Source organism: Paroedura picta, chromosome 2, assembly GCF_049243985.1.
Source record: "Paroedura picta isolate Pp20150507F chromosome 2, Ppicta_v3.0, whole genome shotgun sequence".
In the NCBI taxonomy this organism is placed as follows: domain Eukaryota; kingdom Metazoa; phylum Chordata; class Lepidosauria; order Squamata; family Gekkonidae; genus Paroedura; species Paroedura picta.
The window spans coordinates 108,120,472-108,140,825 of NC_135370.1; the positions used below are offsets into that span (position 1 = coordinate 108,120,472).

General features: G+C 41.0%; 1 protein-coding gene and 1 long non-coding RNA gene across 3 annotated transcripts in view; both read right to left on the reverse strand.

Moving 5' to 3' along the window:
• Positions 1–20,354, reverse strand: part of SLC17A6 (solute carrier family 17 member 6) — a 54,621-nt gene that overhangs the window by 16,843 nt on the left and 17,424 nt on the right. For both annotated transcript variants that reach the window (XM_077322014.1, XM_077322011.1), the window contains one exon: positions 931–1,045. In XM_077322014.1, the coding sequence (XP_077178129.1) occupies positions 931–1,045 (115 nt within the window). The remainder of the gene's footprint in view (positions 1–930; positions 1,046–20,354) is intronic.
• LOC143830106 (uncharacterized) lies at positions 13,715–18,978 on the reverse strand. The gene is made up of 3 exons (XR_013228350.1): positions 18,069–18,978; positions 17,228–17,298; positions 13,715–17,057 (listed from the first exon to the last, which is right to left on the reverse strand). It is a non-coding gene; the product is annotated as an uncharacterized LOC143830106 (long non-coding RNA).

Consider the following 20,354-nt stretch of genomic DNA (forward strand, 5'->3'; position numbering starts at 1 on the left):
TTCTGTAAAGCTGCTGACGGCCACAGTAGTCCTCCAGACTATGATTTCTTCAATGCCCACTCAGGCCAAACCCAGCAGGGAGGTCACATGCCTTGTTCCTTGACCTATGGACCCTTGGAATTTTGTTTGAATAATCTCAGAATTGTTTGTGAGCCTCAATCCTGGTATCTGTTCACCTGGTGCTTATTCTTTGTATTTTAGGCACCAGGTGAAGAGGTTTCCATATTCTAGGGCTCCTGGTTGTAAATAAAGGAATTTCCCATGCTCTGTCCTCTTTACTTGTTCATAGTTGGTTAACATCTTAAAACTTTCAATTCTAGCGGAATTGGTATTGTAATAATTATCCTGCGCGGTATAGTGTTAAAAGAATGGTGGACTCTAATCTGGAGAATCAGGTTTGATTCCCCATTCCTCTATGTACTGAATGTTCTTGGGCAGTGGTTTTAGAGCTGTTCCCACAAAACAATTATCTTAGACCTTTCTCAGCCCCACCTACCTCACAGGATGTCTGTTGTGGGGAGAGGAAAAGAAAGGTTTTTGTATGTAATCTTGAGAGCCCCTTGGGTAGTGAAAAGCAGGTTATAAAAGAACAGTTCTTATCTCCCTTACTGTAGATGTGTTTTATTGTAATCTACAGTTACTGCACTTTGTGATGGAAAGCTACATTAAAAAATCTACCAAATAAATATACACCATGTCTCCTGACCAGTCCTTTAGTAGATTCAGAATGAATTTCTATTTTATCTTTTGCAGTCCAAGGCAACCAATGCACAGTTCCTTGTGGTCATTCTTAGGAGAGAAGAACAGCACTAAAATTGATCAGGAAAAATTATTTTATCAGAAGAAGTGAGAAAGGTCAAGGTAGCAGCCCTTTTTCCAATTCAAGTTGATGGTGGCAACAGCAAGGTACATTTCTGTTTTTTTCCATACCTCAACAAGGCCTTGTAAGATTCTAACGAAGATAACACATCCAAAATGTACTCGGGCTGCAGATGGTATTAGCATGTTGAGAGTGGAAGTCAGGAGTATAGCTGCACCAAACACCCTGTAAGAGAACAGAAAGGTGACAGATGTGTAATTGCTTAATTTTGCATGTGTGTTAAGTTTTGTCAAGTCACTTTCAACCCATACCAACCCATAGAATTAATGACCTCCAAAATGTCCTCTTGTTAACAGCTTTCATCGAGTTTTGCATACTGAAGGCTGTGGGCTCCTTTATTGAGCCAATCCATCTCATTGTGGCATATCTTTTTATATTTATGCCTATGGATTATTGTGGTCTGGTGTTATCGGCTGTGGATGGGTAGGGGGAGAGAAACAGATCTTGACAGCCCTCGAAGGGATTCCTGAATGGGTGGGAGTTAAGTAATTTTATATATATATTTTCTACCAATACTGTTGATGATTGTTGTTGTTTTTATGTGATTTTATAGATTTTTTTTGTAAATGGCCATGAGCCAGCCATTTTCGGGAGTGATGGTTGATAAATACAAGTATAAATAAATAAAATATAAACTATATTGTATACCAGCTCATATTCATATTGTATACCAGCTCACATAATCTACTCCAGTTTACTACCTCCAACAAAAATAAAATAAACTTGCAGCGATTCTCCCAGATTTGAGGCACAGGAAGTTCCTACTGCTCCCCAAGATCTGCTATAGTCTGACCTTAAACAGTCACATCTGACAGAGTTGTTGCACAATGGAACATGGGAAAACCATATATACTGCCTTAATTTCCATGCGGGAAGAGCAGGAAAAAAAATTGATAGGTGAGTAAATCTAGTCAGAAAAACATTTATTAACCATTATCTCCCATTGATAAAGAATCAATGACCTTTGTACCATAGCCATTTACCATCATAACAATAGATGCCTGCTCAGCAGCCATTGTAAATAATTGGCATCAAGTACCATATATTGTTATTTGTATCAAACATTAAATCTGACACAACTAAAAGACAAAAGCATTGTCTAGGTTACTCAATTTCTAATATCCAATTCAACCAAGGAAGCTACCACCCTAACACTGAGCAAATACAACTAGTATGACAATCAGCTCCAAAGACTAAAGTGTACAGTGTCAAACCACTAAGTTTTGCCAAGAAGTTCCTCCTTGACCCTGAACAAGTCATCTGTTTCCCCAGACTACGGTTAAGGGTAAACGGAATAAGGATGCCTTGTTGCCTGTAGCAGGAAAGAGTGCTGGGAGGGCAGTCAACTGTCTCCATTACTTTGAGGCGGAAGTGTGGTTTTGTCGCTTATTTGTTAAAAACAACACTTGTTGAAGCAGGAAGGAGGTTTACATCGCAAGCACACTTCCAGCACATGTCTTCCATGCATCTGTTTATTCACACAAGCAGTTAGAAATCTTGAACTGGAAATAGGATTGATTTTGTCTGAAAAGTCAGACAAATGGCTTAAGGCAGCTGCACAGGAAAAGGTCATCTGGTCCATGGAGGATGCTCCACTGAGATGAGCTTCCACTTCTCTCTCTCCCTCTCTTATTAATACATCCCATCCAGCCTCTTTCTATATAAACAATAGGAGAGAGAGAGAGAGAGAGAGAGAGAGAGAGAGAGAGAGAGAGAGAGAGAGAGAGAGAGAGAGAGAGAGAGAATGTGTGACAGACTGCATATCCCTGTGTCTGACAGCTTTTCCTCACAAGTTTCCTGTAATTTTTTTCCCTCCCGAGATTAACAATCCTGGCCTGAATTCAGTATTTACTTTTAACATATAGGTTATATTTCCTGAACAATGAAATATATAACAAAGCATGAGTGGTTCATTTCCTTGTATTTTATTCCTAGGCTATCCACTCCAGTACATTTAACCTCATATGCAAGTATCAAGATACACAATAAAGGTGGATAGTTTTACTACATATGTTCTCTATATTGATATATAGACACATCTGTAGAATGAAGACACTATAATCCCATGTATATTGACTCAAAAATAGGGTCCACTGAGTTCATTGAGTTTATTCACAGGTCGGTGTGCCGAGCATTGCAGTCTAACATTGATCCTGTGCACACTTTCCTGAGAGCAACCCCACTGACCTCAGTACAACTCAGGACATTTCTGAGTCATATGAGAAGAGCAACAACAAATGCCCTTTCTTTATGGCCTGTTCTGTATTAATCTGTCATAGATTTTAAAAAGAAATGGCCATTGATATGTTAGATTTCTTTTTTTGTAATTACTTTCCTATTTTATCTTTTGCAGTCTAAAGTTTTAATCACACATACATACATGCATATCTCATCTTTTTAGCCCATATGATTCTCAACAGTCTCCCCCTTCTTTTATAAACATTCTTTGAGATCACTGCTTCTTTCAATACCAGAGTATATTTATAATATATGGTCCTTCCTATAGTTCTTTACAACAGCAAGTCCCACAGAAGGCATTGGTTATCTGACTTGAACAAGCACAGCAGTATCTCATAACAGTGGACTGAAGGGGTCCAATGTTGGTACAACAGTGTGTCGGGTTGCATTTATCCAAATTTCTGCTTATCTAGTTGTGTTCTTAGGCTAAGAAAACCAGCCTAATAGACAGTACAAGATTTAACATAATGTCAGTTTTATATGGCGATGACTGACTGACTGAATAATGTCCCTTTGAATCCCAGCCAACTCATAGTGATTCCATCCATGGGATGTTCAAGGCAAGAGATGAGCATATGTGGCTTATTGCCTTTCTCTGCATAGCACTCTGAGTCTTCCATGGGGGTCACCCATCCAAGTAGTAACTGCAGCTGATCCTACTTAGCTTTCCGGCTCTGACAAGCTCAGGCTAAGCTGGGTTGTCTGGGTCAATAACATTTGTACAAAAATACCAAACTCTACTATATATTCAGTCTCTGGTTTTCAAATGGAATATTGCCCACATTTTGGAGGGGGGGGTGAGCAACCTCCACGACTCTGCACAGACCACTCACATGTTGCAGAAGATTCTAGAAAATGTTCTAAAGGAACATACTCATCTTGCGTAGGGTGACGGCTAGGTCTATCCAGCCTCATGTGTGTCCTGTGTCACCTGAGTGGATCCTAAAATAAACTCAACACTCTCCAATAGCCATGCACAAGAAGTCATTTTTTTAAGACAAACCTTTCTACCATTATTTGGCATCTAAGTTATCTTTTGTGGAACCCTGGGGACCCCCCAAATGCAATTTGAAAAGCATCATATTAGACACTGTGATAAATCTGAAAATATGGTACCATTTCACCTGTTCTGTATTTCTTATTCTGTGGGTTCAGCAGAGAAACAGCAGTCTGATCAAACATTGAGAAAAAAGATATGCTACACTTTTGATCCCTCCTGACATCGATGTCTCACTTGGTTCTCACCAGGTTGTCCGCCCTCCTCAAGACCTCTGCGCGTTAGATACAGTTTTCCCTTTGAATTATTAAACTGAGCAGAAATAAAAGCGTCCAACTGAAGTTGTGTTTGATGATTTTCCATTATTTTTCCCCCTTTAGAAGACACAGGCCAGCATTTCATGCCTTTGTTCTGTAACATATTTTATTTCACCTTCTTACAATGGTAACTATACAACTATCCTCAGAACAAGGATGCAAACAATGGCTAAAGTTCACGGTGATAAATATTTTCTTTACATTCGATAAAGTCATTGCCTAAATTGTTTGTATGGGTGCGTTTGCCTCATTTATTATTATGATTATTATGATTATTATGATTATTATGATTATTATGATTATTATGATTATTATGATTATTATTAATAATTGCATTTCTTACCCACCAGTTTTGACATGGTGGCTTGTGGTGGGTTGCAACATAAAACCCCACATCAATAAAATCCCATTAAAACACCAGTAAAACTTCACAGAAAACTTCACAAAAGACAACATGGCAATAAAAACCAAACCTTCCCCATAACTGTACACCTTCCACCAGGGCAGCAGGGGGCTATGTTTGTAGTATGAGTTGCTCAACACTGTTCTAACACAATGGATTGTGGGTAACAGCAGTATTTTGAACATGTGAAGCTAACTTCTACTGAGTCAGATCCATGGTCCATCAAAATCAGACTAAAAGCAGTTCTCCAGAATCTCAAGCAGAGATCTTTCACATGAATGGAATGCATAGATCTGACCCTATCCCAGCAGCTCAATACAGTGGAATCCTCATTCTCATTAAATGAATCGTCTGCACTGTAATGTTTGGTCATTTATGGACCTATTGAGAACTTCCATATCTTCTAATTAAAGAACAGTAATGCCTTGCTAGGCAATCTGTTTTTCATTGAGACTTGGAAGGTATAGGGGGTAATAAGCCACTCTGCAATATTCAAATACATCAGAGTTAAGTCTACATAACTGAGTGTTGTGATTATATGTCAGCAGATGGAGCAATTGCTTTACAAAATTCTTTGTTACATTTACAGTGCAATGTAAAGCAAAGTTCTAGGTTGAATTAAATGATCACATAAAGGTCTAATTCTGCTGAGGACTGCATTGTTACTTCCTTCCTAGTCCTCAGCGCAACACACTGCATTTTAAGTTGGGCTACAAGCCAAATGTAAGTAGAACTTCCTGGTCCTTACAACCAGATCTCCTCTCTTCTCCTTAAATATGTATCAACTCTAGCAGATGGTGGGGGGATATTTTAATAAAGCACATGGCATTCTGCAAACAATGTAAACTGACTAGGAATACAATATTCAATTGCAATGCAAGCAGAAAAATAACAGCAAAATCTTTCATGCAAAAGTTGGTCTGGCTGCATGTGCACCACTATCCTCCTGTAGACATCTATTTGGGAGCTCATACCCTTCAAATCGGTGCAAGTGGAAAGGGCTTACTCAGGACTCATGGCCACTGAAGTAATGCAAGGCCCACAGACTTCATCCCTCCCTTTGGTGTGTTTCCCCCCACGCACCCAGGCTTGAGTGCCAGCAGCCACAACAGTGACCTTTGCAGCAGGAAGGAGATATCTCTGAGTCTAAACCAGAGCTCATGACCAACCTAAATAAGACAACATGTTCCTCAGAGCCCCAGCACCTGGAAACACTCAGGGAACTTCCTTACAGAGGGTCAAATCATACCATGCCTCCTACCCGCAATAGCGGGATATTAAATCATACTATTTCTCCCCTCCCCAATTTAAAGCCTTCCTGCCACAGCATCTCACCTTTTACCCTCCTTACATGCAGTGCAGAAAGCAAAAGAGAGAGCAACGCACTCTTTCATTCACCGCTCCTTGGCCTGTCAGTCAATGGACACAACCAATTGGAGGTTTGTTGGTCTAGCTTTTTTTTTTTAAAAAAAAACTGAAACTTATACATGGCAATGTGTATTTGTTGCTATGCATAAACATTGCCATGTAAAGTAAATCCCCCCACCAAAAAAACCCAAACGGCTGGCCAGCAGAGGGCATGGCAAGGAAAGCAGATTCTACTCACATCAGTTCAACCTCCATTACGTCTATCTGTAGTGGTTTTTTTACTAAGTGCCTCCTTCCCTTCCTCCTCTCGGTTGTCAGACCCCTGTCCCTTCTTCTCCTCTATTTCCCCCCCCCCCCGATTGGTCTGCCCACCTGCCACTCACCTGTTCTCTTCTACAGTTGCCTAGTACTTCTGCCCTCCCTCTCCCTCCTTGAACATTTCTTAAGTGGGGCACTGCCTCCATACCACCTGTGCTACATGTATGCCACCTGTGCTGCATCCATGCTGCCCACTCCGCCTACACACCACACATGCTGCCACTGTGCTGCTGCCCTTTCAGGAAGCAGGAGGAAACAAAGCTCTGGGTCTCCTGATGCCAACACAGGGAAGGGGATCCCAGGCATACTTCCTTGGGGGAAGGGCTGGCAGTTGTGCTTCCCATTTGTGCAGGGGGAAAGCTGACATAGGCCAAGTTCCTGGTGGATTGTGCCCACCACCTCTTGCTATAGAAGGGCACAGAAGCCTTAGGGGCAGTCTACAGAAGAATCCCAGGATGGATGTTGACCTCCTTTACCAAGGAGTAAAGCCCCCCTCTCTGTTCAGCCAGGGTGGGAATGCTCCCATTCTGTTCAATGCCTGCCAGGTCCATGCAAGCAGACTGCAAGGGGAGCCAGAGGCATGAAGGCAGTGCCCCTAGGGCAGGAGTCCTAGGTGATTGTGGAAGAGAATGGCTGAGCAGCAGATTGGTGGGCCAGCAAGATGGGGGGGGGGGGAAGAGAAGAAGAAACCAGGATCTAACAACTGAGAGGAAGAAGGGAAGGAGGTACTTAGTAAAAAAAAAAACACTACAGAGAGACTTCTATGTTAAACTGACAGAGGGAGGAAATACCTCCTTTGCTGGGCAGGAAATGAAGGAGGAAGGGTGGGTGCGAGGGAGGGACAAAGCTGCTGAGTCTATCATGCCTTTCCCCTCCATACATTCTTTGTCCTGGTAACAATTCCATTAGAATTCAGCCTTGTTTTGGGGCTTAACTATCTGCTTACATATACAAAAAATTGCAGTCTTGTGCATTATACATGAAGAGAGACCAGAGAGAAGCTAAGAGATGAATGGCTATGATCTTCCTGGGAAGCTTGCTAACAGTGGTGCAATATATTATAAGTTAATGTCATTCTAGTTGGAGCAATGTAATAGCACATGCTCTAATGCCTCAGTCACCCCCATTTGGCAGGGACACACCCATTGTGAATAAAGAATATGAAGGTATCTGCCTTCCAAAAAAGCTGAGGGCAGCATGCCAAAATAATTGCTTTCACCATTTCCACACAAGGAATCTGTTCCTGGACAGCCTTCAAATGTTGGCAGGTTTTAGAGCCCCCTCCACATGATGTCACCTGCATCCTGAGGCTGTCCAGTAGCTGAGTCAAGTTTGGGCCATTTTTAACTTGTGATTTCTAGAATTACCAAAACTGGATTTACATCCTTAAATTGTGCATCCCATCAGTGAGCAATCAGTGATCAACCAGGGATAAGCCCTTATGGCGGGGGAAATGTGCAATAGTCTTGGCAGTTTTGTCCTGCTGTCGCACCCGCCCTTTCCTCTCTTGCTCTGAGTAATTTTCCTGCTCTGAGTAATTTTGTGCTTTTTTAATGTTGTGGTATGCAAACCTACATTGTCAAAGGTGAAATAAAATCTTCTTTGAAGTGTCCATGGTCTTTTGGGGATCAGGCAGGCAATAAACAGCCCGTTTTCTGGCAGTGGAAAATGAGCTGGAAAAGGGGGAGGTGATCTGGCAACCTTTTCCCGATCATACAGGGGTGTGAGGAACTTGTTTTTAAGCCAACCATTAACACAAAATGAATGGAAGAGGAAAAGAGTCAGGCTGACAAAGACAGGGCCCCTCAAAAAGAGGCAGTCAGGGAAGAACACAGGCAGTCAATTAAAGCAAAGATAAACTAAAGTAAAAACAAACACAGATCACCTCAAAAAGAAAAGCAGCCCAGTGTGTGTGTGTGGGGAGGGGGGGGGAATAAAATGGCAGAGAAGTAAGTTGAAGCCCCTCCCTCAACAAAAAAAAAGCAATTAAAAAAACTCATTTTACTATGACCCAAAATGGGGGTGGGGTGAAATACAACAAGGAAAAAAGGAAGGGGAAACCACCAAGGTAGCTGACAGCAGGAAATTCCTCCTAAATAAATATGCTATGTGAAACAAGAATTCAATCCCTTCCTCATTTTTCCAATATTTGCAGTAAACAAACAAGGCACCAAAATCACAACACAGAGGAATCCAGAGGGTGAAACCACGCCCCCAGCTGCTGAGTGATTAAGCAAGCTAAGCAATTCCCCTCACGTCCAGCAGCAAAGCTCTTTATCTTGCCACAAGTACACCCTCTCCATCCAAAGCCACAACACCTACAAAGGGAACATGCACTCATCCTACAATTACACACATCTGAGTCCCATTGCAATGAATGGGAACTCTGTTATTGGGAGGCAGCAGTGCCTGTCAAGCTTTGAAGGGTCCCTATTGGTGTTTCTAAGGCTGGAAAACAACCACAATTGTCTAGCATTTTCATGCCAGTTTTTCTGAGTGGGTTTCATTTCCCTGTCTGCTCTCAGCCACACCTAAAAGCTCGGAAATTACTTCAGAGACCATGTGCATGTCGAACATTGCCTCCTGAGCCTTGATCCATCCAGAATTTGGCATGAATTTCAGCTTGTCACAGTTCGTGCTCCTCCCTATTAGTTGCCTACATCTGATCTGGATAATAATGAAATATATTTCACTGAACACTCACAGATGTGTTGAATTAACAATTTCCCTTTTTATATTAAACTTGTGATGAAGCAGGCTATTTCTGTTCAGTTATAGATGTCTATTCCTTTCTCCATTACAGAGGGTACAAGCATCTGTGTGTATTTTTCCCACTAAACACTATTTTAAACCTTTCAGAAAGGATTAATATGTGTGCTGATCTTCCAGCCCCCCTGTAATCTAATAAAGACCTGAATACATTATTAATTTTTGTCACACATCTGAGGCCCACTTCTGTCAAAGAAATCCCCCATCCTCCACTCCCCCACCCCAATCCCTTAGTGCATCATTAAGTTGTGAAAATGGCTTCATCACCTATGAGAGAAAAAGGAAAACCGGCAAGCCATATGGCAGAGAAAACTCACTTGATATTTTGTTAGTCCCCCCTGTGGGGAAACTGGTACAAAAGGCCACAGAATGGTAAGAAGACTGAACCTTTCAATATGCCTTCTACCATACTGGCTGATCTGTCCTGAAAACAAAGCAGCACATGGTATTCTCTGGAATCTTAGCCTGAGTCAGACATAGGCTGTAATTCTGATTGCTTCTTCTCTTGCAAGAGGAGTTTCAGAAATCTATGACATGAGCTGCGCAAACAGGCATGTATGTTTGTATGCCTTAATTACAAATGTGATAATGATATACAAAAACCTTCTGTGCATAGTTTACTGAACAGATATTGAGTTCTGATGCCTTCGGAAAGCATCAGATAGTAGAGCCCCACAAGACAATTTTTAAATGCCATATTTTATTCATTATAATCACATCTCTCATCCAAAATATAATACCCCATCATCCTCAGAAAATTCATGGAGGCTAAATATAGCCTTGCTAGTTTGGAAGAGCCGTGATCTGGTTCACTTTTTGCTTCTTGCTTTGTCCACTGCTCAAGAATGAAAACACTTCTACTTAATAGAGGCACAAGCCACGAAGTTTAATAAATCCCAGGTTTCCTGAATTGTTGAATTGGTGTGGGAGCAGCATTGTTGTAGCTTGTTGTTTTGAAGGGGTATTTAAACTAGCACTGATTAAGGTTGCTGGTACCAGAGGGAACTATAGCTACTAGGAACATCCAAAACAAGAAATGCAATAAAGCTTACATGATGGTGGTACTATGGGTGAGAAGAGAATAATTTTGTTAGTAGATTTAATTCACTACATATATCAGTCAAAAATTTCCAAAGTGGTTTACAGCAATACGACAATGCTACTTAAAATACAATAAACCAAGTCAATAAAGGATAATGACAGAAGATGAAATCTGAATGAAATCTAGCAGCAATAACATAATTATAAGGTGATGAAATAGTAAAATTACAGCAGCAATGAACAAATTAATCACTATAATTAACAATAAACCAACACAAATTGGGGAGGGGGGATGACAATAAAACGGCAGAGACAAAATTAACACAGAAGCAGCAATCAGGAAAAACATCAACAGGCACTATCATATGTATGAACTTCTCTAAGCAGAATCAATACACATGGCAGCCATTTATGATCCAGTAAAATATATTCTCAGTTCTTGCTAGGATTGCCAACCTCCTGGTGGTGCCTGGAGATCTCCCAAAGTTACAAGCAATCTCCAGAGCACACATTTCCCCTGAGGAGAATTGCTGATTTGCATGGTGGGCTTTAACAGCTGTGATGAATGCTTCCTTGTTTTGCTCAATCAAGCTCCTGCACACATGACATTTTAAATGTTACCATCAGCATCCAGAGTCCCAGCAGCAAACTAGCAGCTACATCTTCCATTTTAAAGTGCTAGTTAGGGAATCCACAAAACTGGATTCTCCCAACTATGTAGCATGAGCAGGAGGAGAGCAACCAACAATCACTAGCGAAATGAATTTGCATAACCAACGTGGCCAAAAGTAGCACGATCTCTGTCTCCAGCGCCCGCCCTCATGCCCGCCTCCTTTACCCTTCTCCATGGAATGGGGCTTTTTTATTTTTAGCAAACTGCATGGAGCAATGAATATGCATTGCTTCATCCAAGCATATCTCTCAACCCCCCCCCCCCCAAATTGGGGAAAGAATAATTTTGTTGATCTTCAAGTCTCACAATTCCAAAACAAGGTGGCATTAAAATGTGCACTATGTATCTATGATTAGATGCTAGACATAGGAACGGAGAATTTTTACTTTAAAAAAAAGAGATTGCTTGTATCACTTTCCCTTCAAAACTGGGAGAAAGATGATTGGCTGGCTGCCATGACTGACAGACAGGGGAAGAGTTGCGGGTATAGCGAGTCCCTATCCTCCACCATTTTAATCAGCCGTGCAAAGTGCCAGGAAGCGTGAGACAGTGGGAGAAGAAAGCGAGAGAGGAGGAGGCGAGAAGAGAGGAGAAGGTGCAAAATGGTGGGGGGGTGGGGGGGTGATTTTTATACCGCTAAGCAATTGTGCTGGCTTAACACTGTGTTTTTAGATGTGTGGAATGGCCCTGACTTGTTATTTAATAAGCTTTTAATTTTATTAGTGATGATGCCATGTACACTGTAAACATGTGGCTTCTATGGACATGGCAGGGAGGTGTGGCCAGCTGGTAAAACTTCTGTGTTTACTTGAAGTCTGAAGAATATTTCAGGGGTTACTCCATGGTCAGAAGATTGAAAAAAGGATGCTCTAAGCAATTTTGATCAGCCACTTTCATATACAATACTCACCATAGTGATGAATGTGCTAGCTGCAGGAAGAATTGCATTTTCCCAGTGATAAAATATTAGGGAATTATTCATAAAATGTGATACACTAAAACAAGCCATAGGAATCTCATACAAACAACATCACATTTATCTGACAAAACTGACTGGCATGGCTTTTTGAGAAGTGTGTATTATTCTACACTTAAAAATTCAACACTCTAAATTCTGTGCAAGAATCAAAATAATCAGAAATAATTCCAAAATGGCCAAAAAGCTCAATTCTGCAACCTTAAAAGCTGATGCAAATCAGGCTTATTTGCACATTTTCATTTTGCATAATTTATTCATATTTTGCAAGTCAGGAGGAGTCACTTTCAGGTATGCAGGAGTTTCAAGTCCTAACCTCAAGTATCAGAAAATTATATTTGTCACATTTCTGGCTTGTGGCATTTCAGTAAGTGTTGCTGAGACACTTTTAAATATGCTTTTTGCAGTCGGGATTAGGAACTATTTTTTTTTAATGTTGGGTTTCTCAAGAAACTGGAATTTTAAGCATGGAATCTTACATTCTGTGACATCTTATGCTTTCTCAGAATCTCAGCTTATAGCATACACACAGCCCTGCCTTTAGACCACTGTTTTTAAAAAATCTGCTAATAGGTTTACCCAGAAGAAACACACAGACACTTCAATATGAAATATCCGTCCATTTACTTAATACAGTCCTCCCAATGAATATTTTATAACCTATATACTCTAAGTAAGGCTTGAGGTGATGGCATTGGAGAACATCAAGGAAATTGCATATTTCCAATAGAGGCAGGATGAGGTCACCTAGCAATTCACAAGTATGATTTAAAATCCATCAGGGGGAGAGGCAGGAAATAGGAATCTCAAATGATGTATGTATGTGCATTCATGCATGTGTGTGAAGTTGAATAGTTTAGCATGCTGTTGTTTATAGACAATTTAAATTGTCCTTTCAAAGCTACTGGAGAAGCCATTTTATGGTCCCACTGTAGGGATGCTATGCCAGGATTCATACTAGTATGACATTGTTATGATCTTTTGGCCACTAGCACTGGAGTCAACAACAGCTTCTGATACCTACTAATATAGCAAAACGAAAAGAAAGCCTCATACTCTACTGTTGTCCCGTAACTACAGTGTGTAGTCCACATATTTTGTACAGAAGGTACCAATCAGTGCATGACCACAGCCAAGCAACATCTTAACATTATCCCAGGTCACTCTCTGGCATTCTCTCCCATGCGATCTACTGAAAACAAGGATATCTGAGATCACCATCTTCAGGGATGTATAAAATTGGACCACTTTATCCAAATCTTTCCAACTTGTGAGAGCGTTAGTAATGAGGTAGGACTAGAGTTTCTGAAAACTTGGTGTCATTGGCTTAAAAATAGCCATTCTGGAAAGTCAGCTTTGTTTCTCTGTATTAATAACAGGCAGGAATCCAATCTTATATTCAATAGCAAAGTCAGCCTATCTTCAATTACAGTATTTGCTGGCGTATAAGACTACTTTTCCCCCCTGAAAAACATGCCTCCAAGTGGGGGGGTCATCCTATACGCCGGGTGCACTTCTGTTGGGATAGACATAGCTGCCCATAGTGGCCCATAGTACTGTAATGTAATGTAACAAACTATATTTTGAGTGGAAATGTTGGGGGGTCGTCTTATACGACCAGTCGTCTTATACACCGGCAAATACTAGTGACTGGTAAATCTGGTGACTGGAGCTGTGAATGGGCAAGACAGATCTTTCTACAAACCTGAAAATGGCCTCAGGTTTGCATAAAACTGTGGAATCTTTTTTAAAAAATCATTTAGGGATTTAAAATGTTTATTTATTGAGAGATGATAGAGATAGAGATAGAGATAGAGATAGAGATAGAGATAGAGATAGAGATAGAGATAGAGATAGAGATAGAGATAGAGAGATAATTGCACCACTCAGACTTGCTGTCTCAGGGCAGTGAACAACAATTTGTTATAACATAATAAAACAATATCAGTAAAATCAATTAGCATTAAAATCAAATGTATTTTAAAACACGCTTAAAACCATTATCAGCACCAGTGTTTGCCACTGAGTTTGGTAATGATGTTAACCATTTCCAATATTGACTAGGCACTGAAGGGGGGGGGAAGGGGACAGAAGGGAGGCCCAGTATTTAGATCGTATAACTTCTTGGCTGGTCTCAACCATAGGCTTGGCAAAAGAGCTCAGTCTTGCGGGACCTGGGGAACTTGGCAAGTTCAATCAGGGCCCTGATCTCCACCAGGCAGGAGTCAGGGGTGAAAAGGCCCTGGCTCTGGTTAAAGTCAGGCATATATCTTTGAGGCCAGGGTTGGAATTAGTAGATCATAGTACTCTCTGGGGCATGTATTCAGAGAGGTGGTCACTCAGATATGAAGGGCCCAAACCGTGTAAGGCCTTAAAGTTTAAAACCAGAACCTTGAATTGTATCCAGAACTAGACTGGGAGCCAATACAGCTGCTATAGTATTAGTATTATGTGGACTCTCCAGGGAATTTGTGTGAGAACCCGGGCAGCTGTATTTTGGATGATCTGTAGTTTCCAGTGCAGAAGTGGCAGTAAACAAATTAAATAAATAAACAAACAAATAAACTGTCAGAATCTGTTGATAACTGCCATGATTTAATATGCTTGTTCTTTGTTTAAGTGCCTTGATTTAATGCTTAGCCTTTCTGTATCCATTTTGTCTGTCTGCATTCTAACCATGACCTGTCTGCTACTCAGTAAATTTTGTAACACACTCTTATCATAGAATAGTAACACTGGGCACTCCAAGGCCGAAGCTGGGGCATGCTATCATTCTTGGAAGCATTCCCAGGTGACACCTGGGTTCACTGTCTATTATGGCTGTAATATAGGAATTGGGCAGGGAAAAAGATTGGGCAGGGTAAAAGAACTGTGTTTTCACCTAGTGCATTAGTTGTAGCTTTGTTTGCTTTGGAAGTATCTAATTAAACTTCAAAAAGTGTTTGGTTTCAAGTCTGCCTTCCTGATACAAACAAAGCTAAAAATTAGTGGGAGATAAATAAATGGTAGATTGGTGAATGGATGAGAAGGAGAGAATGAAGCAGAGAAAAGTGGGGCACCAAAACCAACACTTCTGCTGAGGCTGAAATTGCTTCCTTACCAAACTTTGTCATCCCAAGACTCAAGCCCCCAGGAATTTCCCATCTGGGAGCTGGCAATCCTAAGGGTAACAGCTCTGTAGCTGGGAGATCTGTTGTGATTCCAGGAGAACTCCAGGCTCTACCCGGAGATTCCAAAATAATGAACTGGGGGGGGGGGTGGAGGATCCCAGTGAAGAAACAAATTAGAAAGATATAGACACACAGGTAAATCAATATGGCAATAAAATATTCAAATTGGACATAAATACATACTTTACATTTAAGGACCAACTTCAACTTATTAAAGAATCTGTTGATAGAGTCTCTGCCTGTTCTCTGGCCTTGGAGAAATACCTGTGATGCATTTTTGTTTTTATTTTACTGCTTAAACCACCTAGTTATTGGTCTTATGAAATAATTCTCCTTTGCAGAGGAAGAATCACCAAATGAGTGTAGCTATTGTTAGCATGACCTTGTAAGTCTCTGTTTCATCTTTTTTCTACAAGTTTAATGCTATAAAGGTAAAGGTATCCCCTGTGCAAGCATCGAGTCATGTCTGACCCTTGGGGTGATGCCCTCTAGTGTTTTCATGGCAGACTCAATACCGAGTGGTTTGCCAGTGCCTTCCCCATTAATGCTATAGAATAACAATATTAGCTTAATAAGTTGAAGTTGGTCCTTAAATGTAAAGTATGTATTCATGACCATTACTTGTTAATTTGTTAATATCAATGTTGAACAACTACTAATTTTACCTTTGTATTTTCCAAGAATCATTGTCCCTTAAAAAAGCTGTAAGGCGAAGCGCATTGGGACTTGTGTGAAATAATAAGAATAAAGAATCACTGAAGAGAGAAGAATCTATATAAGTCCAATTTGGATATTTTATTGCCATATTGGTTTCCCAGTGCATCTATATTTTCCTACCTGGAGATTGGCAATCCTAGAAGAAGAGAAGGAAGTTGGAAAAGGAGAAAGGCTATGAGGGCTTTCAGGAAAGGGAAAGATCAAATAGTGGGGGAGGAGGAATGAGATGCCTACTACAAGTCCTTGCGGGTTCCCACTTGTATTTACCAAAAAAGAAATTGCTTCTGATATGACTTTGCAATAGGAAAACAATACTCAGAATATTTAACAACGTTATAAACATGCCCTTCTCAACATTTTAGTGTAGAATTTAAATGATAATTTTGGATGTGTAACTCTCTACAGTACTTGCCTTTAGGTTTGATCCATTTGTGAGCTGACCTGAGCCAGCCTCTTTGCTCAGATCCATGCATGCTTTCCCCTCCATGCAGTCATCTTTGGGTTGGTTATTGTTCTCTGCTTCTTGTCTTTGGAGCTTTTCCTACCATTGTACACTTTATGCAGCACCATTGCTGGATTTATCATCACACATGCAATTACGGGAGATGGTCTGAAGGACCATGAGCTAGCTGATGGTACCTCCCTCCTGACACTTTCTAATGCCTTTGTGACCCAGGTCCCTGCTAAATGCAGGTCTGCCCTGCTTCCCAGTAAGCATGATTCATCAAGGACACAGCAGAGAGATTCTTCCAGTTCCCCATTGGTTAAAAATCACGATAACAGACACACAGCTGAAAGGCCACTGCTTGTATTCATTTATGTATTTATTTACAGCATTTATAGCCTGCCTTTCTGCCCAGTCGGGGCTGCCAAGGTGGCTATGTAAATCCTGTCTGTTGTACAACATGGTCTGATAGTATCACACAACAATAAGTTTGTTACATTTTTGCTCCTGTCAGGCTGTAGTGTCTGAAAGTTGTGCCATGCACAGATGTTAATATTGCTGCCTCTCTATTTGTTATTTGTCCTGAAAACACACAGGAGCCCTTCAGGAACAGAAAAGTGAAATTCCATAAAGGAGTAGTTGGTTTCCAGCAGGATGCCATTGCGGCTGTACACCAAAGTCTGCATGACTCCGCAGGGTGGAGAATATCCTTGTCTGTGTCTGTGTCAACTGGCTGACTGCCTACCTGTAAGAAGACAAGAAAAACATGTATGCTGTAATAAGTTCTAGATAGCAGGTGCAACAGGTTCTGTAACTATTTAGTGAAGCATGAGAGTATGGTTACCCTCCAGTCTTCATGCCCTAGCCTAGGATGTCTGTTGGGCTAGATGATGTAGTTGTCAAGGGAATACCCACCGATAGGATGTTGCACGTGAATGGTGCCTGCAGTTTTTATTGGCTCCACTCCATGAATCTCAGTTCATGTACTGAAAGAAAAAAAGGACATCTCATTGGATCCAGCAGAGTATCAATAGAAGGTGCTCACAGTCCTATTGTAATATTGTCCTATTGCCTCCCTCCCAGAAGTCCTATCCAAACCCAGGTAAGTTGATTCCAGGGGTTACAGGGCTCACGGGGATTAATAGCAAGACAGACTGGAGGAGCCTGCAGAGTAGCAGGGCAATGGGATGAAATCACCTGGTCTCTTCTTTCAGAGAAACTATGCTGATGGAAGAGGGAGGCAAGAGCTGTCTTATACTCTTCCCCCTTCTTCAGTGTAGCCCCCTAACCCACATGGCTGTTAGTCTATTTGGATCCTGCGACCCTAGGAATAAATCAATAGTGCAGAAGAGAAACATGGATCTTAGGGATCACTGATCTTTGCACCCAATGATCCTAACCATTAGTCTGAGCCAGTAGCTGTAATGGTTAGAGGGCAGTGCCTGATTATTCTCAATAAAGTTGGTGGTGCTAACCCATTTCATTCGCAGAGGGATGGTAAGAACTTTCTAGCATCAGGGTGTTTGTTGCCCTTGGACTGCAAACTTGTCCTATATCCTGTAAACACTATGGCAGAGCACTGCAGCTGCACATTGAATGAGGACAGTAAACAGTTTCCCCTTTGCACAGAGAGGCAATGGAAGAAAAGTAACTGGATGTTTGCTTACCCACCCCTTCTCTTGGGGGAGGACTGGTGGTTATTATAAAAAGTACAGTTTTCATTCTTTGAGACATAGTCCCTCACTCCCTAACTTACCTGTATGGGACACTTTTTTTCTTGTATCCCTGGCTGCAGAACTGAGATTCCTGGTGGGTTACTGAGGTCGTTGGTGGGGTCCCTGTGCAGGTTTTGAGAAGTGTCAGTCGCCTTCCCTTCATTCTTTTTTCATCCTCCTGGAAGCTGAGCATTTGCTGTCTTTGAATAATTTTCTTTTTCTGAAAGCTGCCCATGACCAAAATTATCATCACCAACAACTTTGCATGTTTGGTCTTTGTTTTCCTGTTTGTGGAGACAGAGAAATATATTCAAATGCTGCAGACCTTGATCTTGAGGTGTGTGTACTCTGACTGAGGTTTATATTGCTGTAGATTTGCGATGACTGGCTACACTGTTAGTTTGAAGCATAGTGTCTCTTGGCTGAAGAAGAAGAAGAAAGGAAAGCATTCATCTGGGACTTGCCTCTGATTCCAGTGGAAGTGTTTTAACTGATACTATCACATTTGCAGGCGTAGCATTATGACATTGTGGAAACCTGGTCTGACTCCAGATGAGCAGAAGATTTTGACTGGTGTTGTCCCCAAGTCCACTTGCGCACATGCTAATGACTTAAGTGTGTCATGATATCACTAGCCTAATATCCCCCCCTCTGGAATGGCATTATGCTCCACTGGTGCCAGGTTATGTGTGCAGGAATTATCCCCTCTCAAATAATGTAAGTGAAACATGTAGATAATATAATTATGCAGTATCATTTATTTATTTCTATATTCTGTCTTTCTCAAAGTAGATTATGTTGGAATATGCAAATATGCATGATTCAAAAGCATATCCTACAGGGGTTATCATAGGAGATGTGTATTTAGCATAGTTAGAACAGAAACTCCCTGATTATTTTTTCAAATAATCTCCTCCAGTGTCCTGACTGGCTCTATAGGACCGTTTATGCACTGGGAACTTCACTGCCCCAGCTCCTGCGCAGGAGCACAAATAGGAGGCGGATGAGGTGCACCAGGCCAAATGCTCCCCCCCACGTGGGTGCCAGAAGAGGTGGGGCAACCTGCCACAACTAAAACTCCAGCCTGCAGCCTGGCATGAAACCTCCAGTGCATAAATGGTCTAGGAGACTATCTGCTTCTCTGAGAACCCTTCTTCCCTGCTCACCTCCAGAAAAGATGGGATGAATGCAGAGTAACTGTTAGTTAGGAGTCTCTCTCTCTGTCTTTCTCTCTTTCCTCTCTTTCTATACAAAGTTGTTTCTCTTTTGAATAAAACTACGTAATTTATTCTTTTAAGCCCCTTGGTGCTTTACTCTCTCTGCATATTTAAACTCTGCCCTCAGATTATACTGTGTAAATAGATGCATGCAATAGGGTGACTAGGCTTACAGGAATGGCGCCCACAGGAGGCCGTGAGGAAGAGCCAGCATGGTGTATCGAAGGCTGCAGATAAATCCAGTTGTAGCAACCAAGAGCCTTTATCTACATTCAAGTGGAGATAATCAACTAAGGCTACCATTGCCATCGTCATCCCATAGCCTAGTCTGAAACCAAACTGGAAAGGTTTCAGAGTAGAGGAGTTCTCCAAAAAGACCAGGAGCTGGACTGTCACTCACTGCTTTCTCAGTGCTTGGATGCTTTTATAAGAGAAGTGATCATACTTTACATAACTGAATTTTGGAAAAACTGGAGGCACACGAATGCACAGTGCCAGTATTTATATTACCCTAGGCATCATAGTTAATTTTCGAGAAGAGAGCATTAAATGAGTTTTTTCTTCTTCTTGCATGTAGCCACGTCAATTAATCATGTTGCCGATCATAAAACTCAATCTTACATTTAGTTAATTTTACATTCATTAAGAATATGAAAGGGTGTCCAATATTGCTGGTGTTCTGTTAATAAAACTTATATTGTGTTACCTGTGACTTGAAACTGAACGCTGATTTATCAATCACTATGGAAATTCTCTCCCCACATCTTTCTCCCTCTCCTCTGTGGACGATTTACAGTACTGTAAAGGCATAGATTTAGAAGGGTATAACTCTGCTCAGGATTGCACTATCCAAATATTTTCTAAATATTTTCTGATTATATTCACATACTTGCTACATGTTTACCAAACATTTTATATCTGTTTTTTTATGTGATACTACTCAACAATTTACATTGACAAATTTTTGGATAGTATTTTATAGCTGGCATGCAATGGTATTTGATATTTGACAGCACTTGATAGAAAATATGCAGTGATATTTCATATTTGACCTTGATAGCATATGAAATTACTTATTGTTTGCCTGTCAAAATTTATTATTGCTATTGC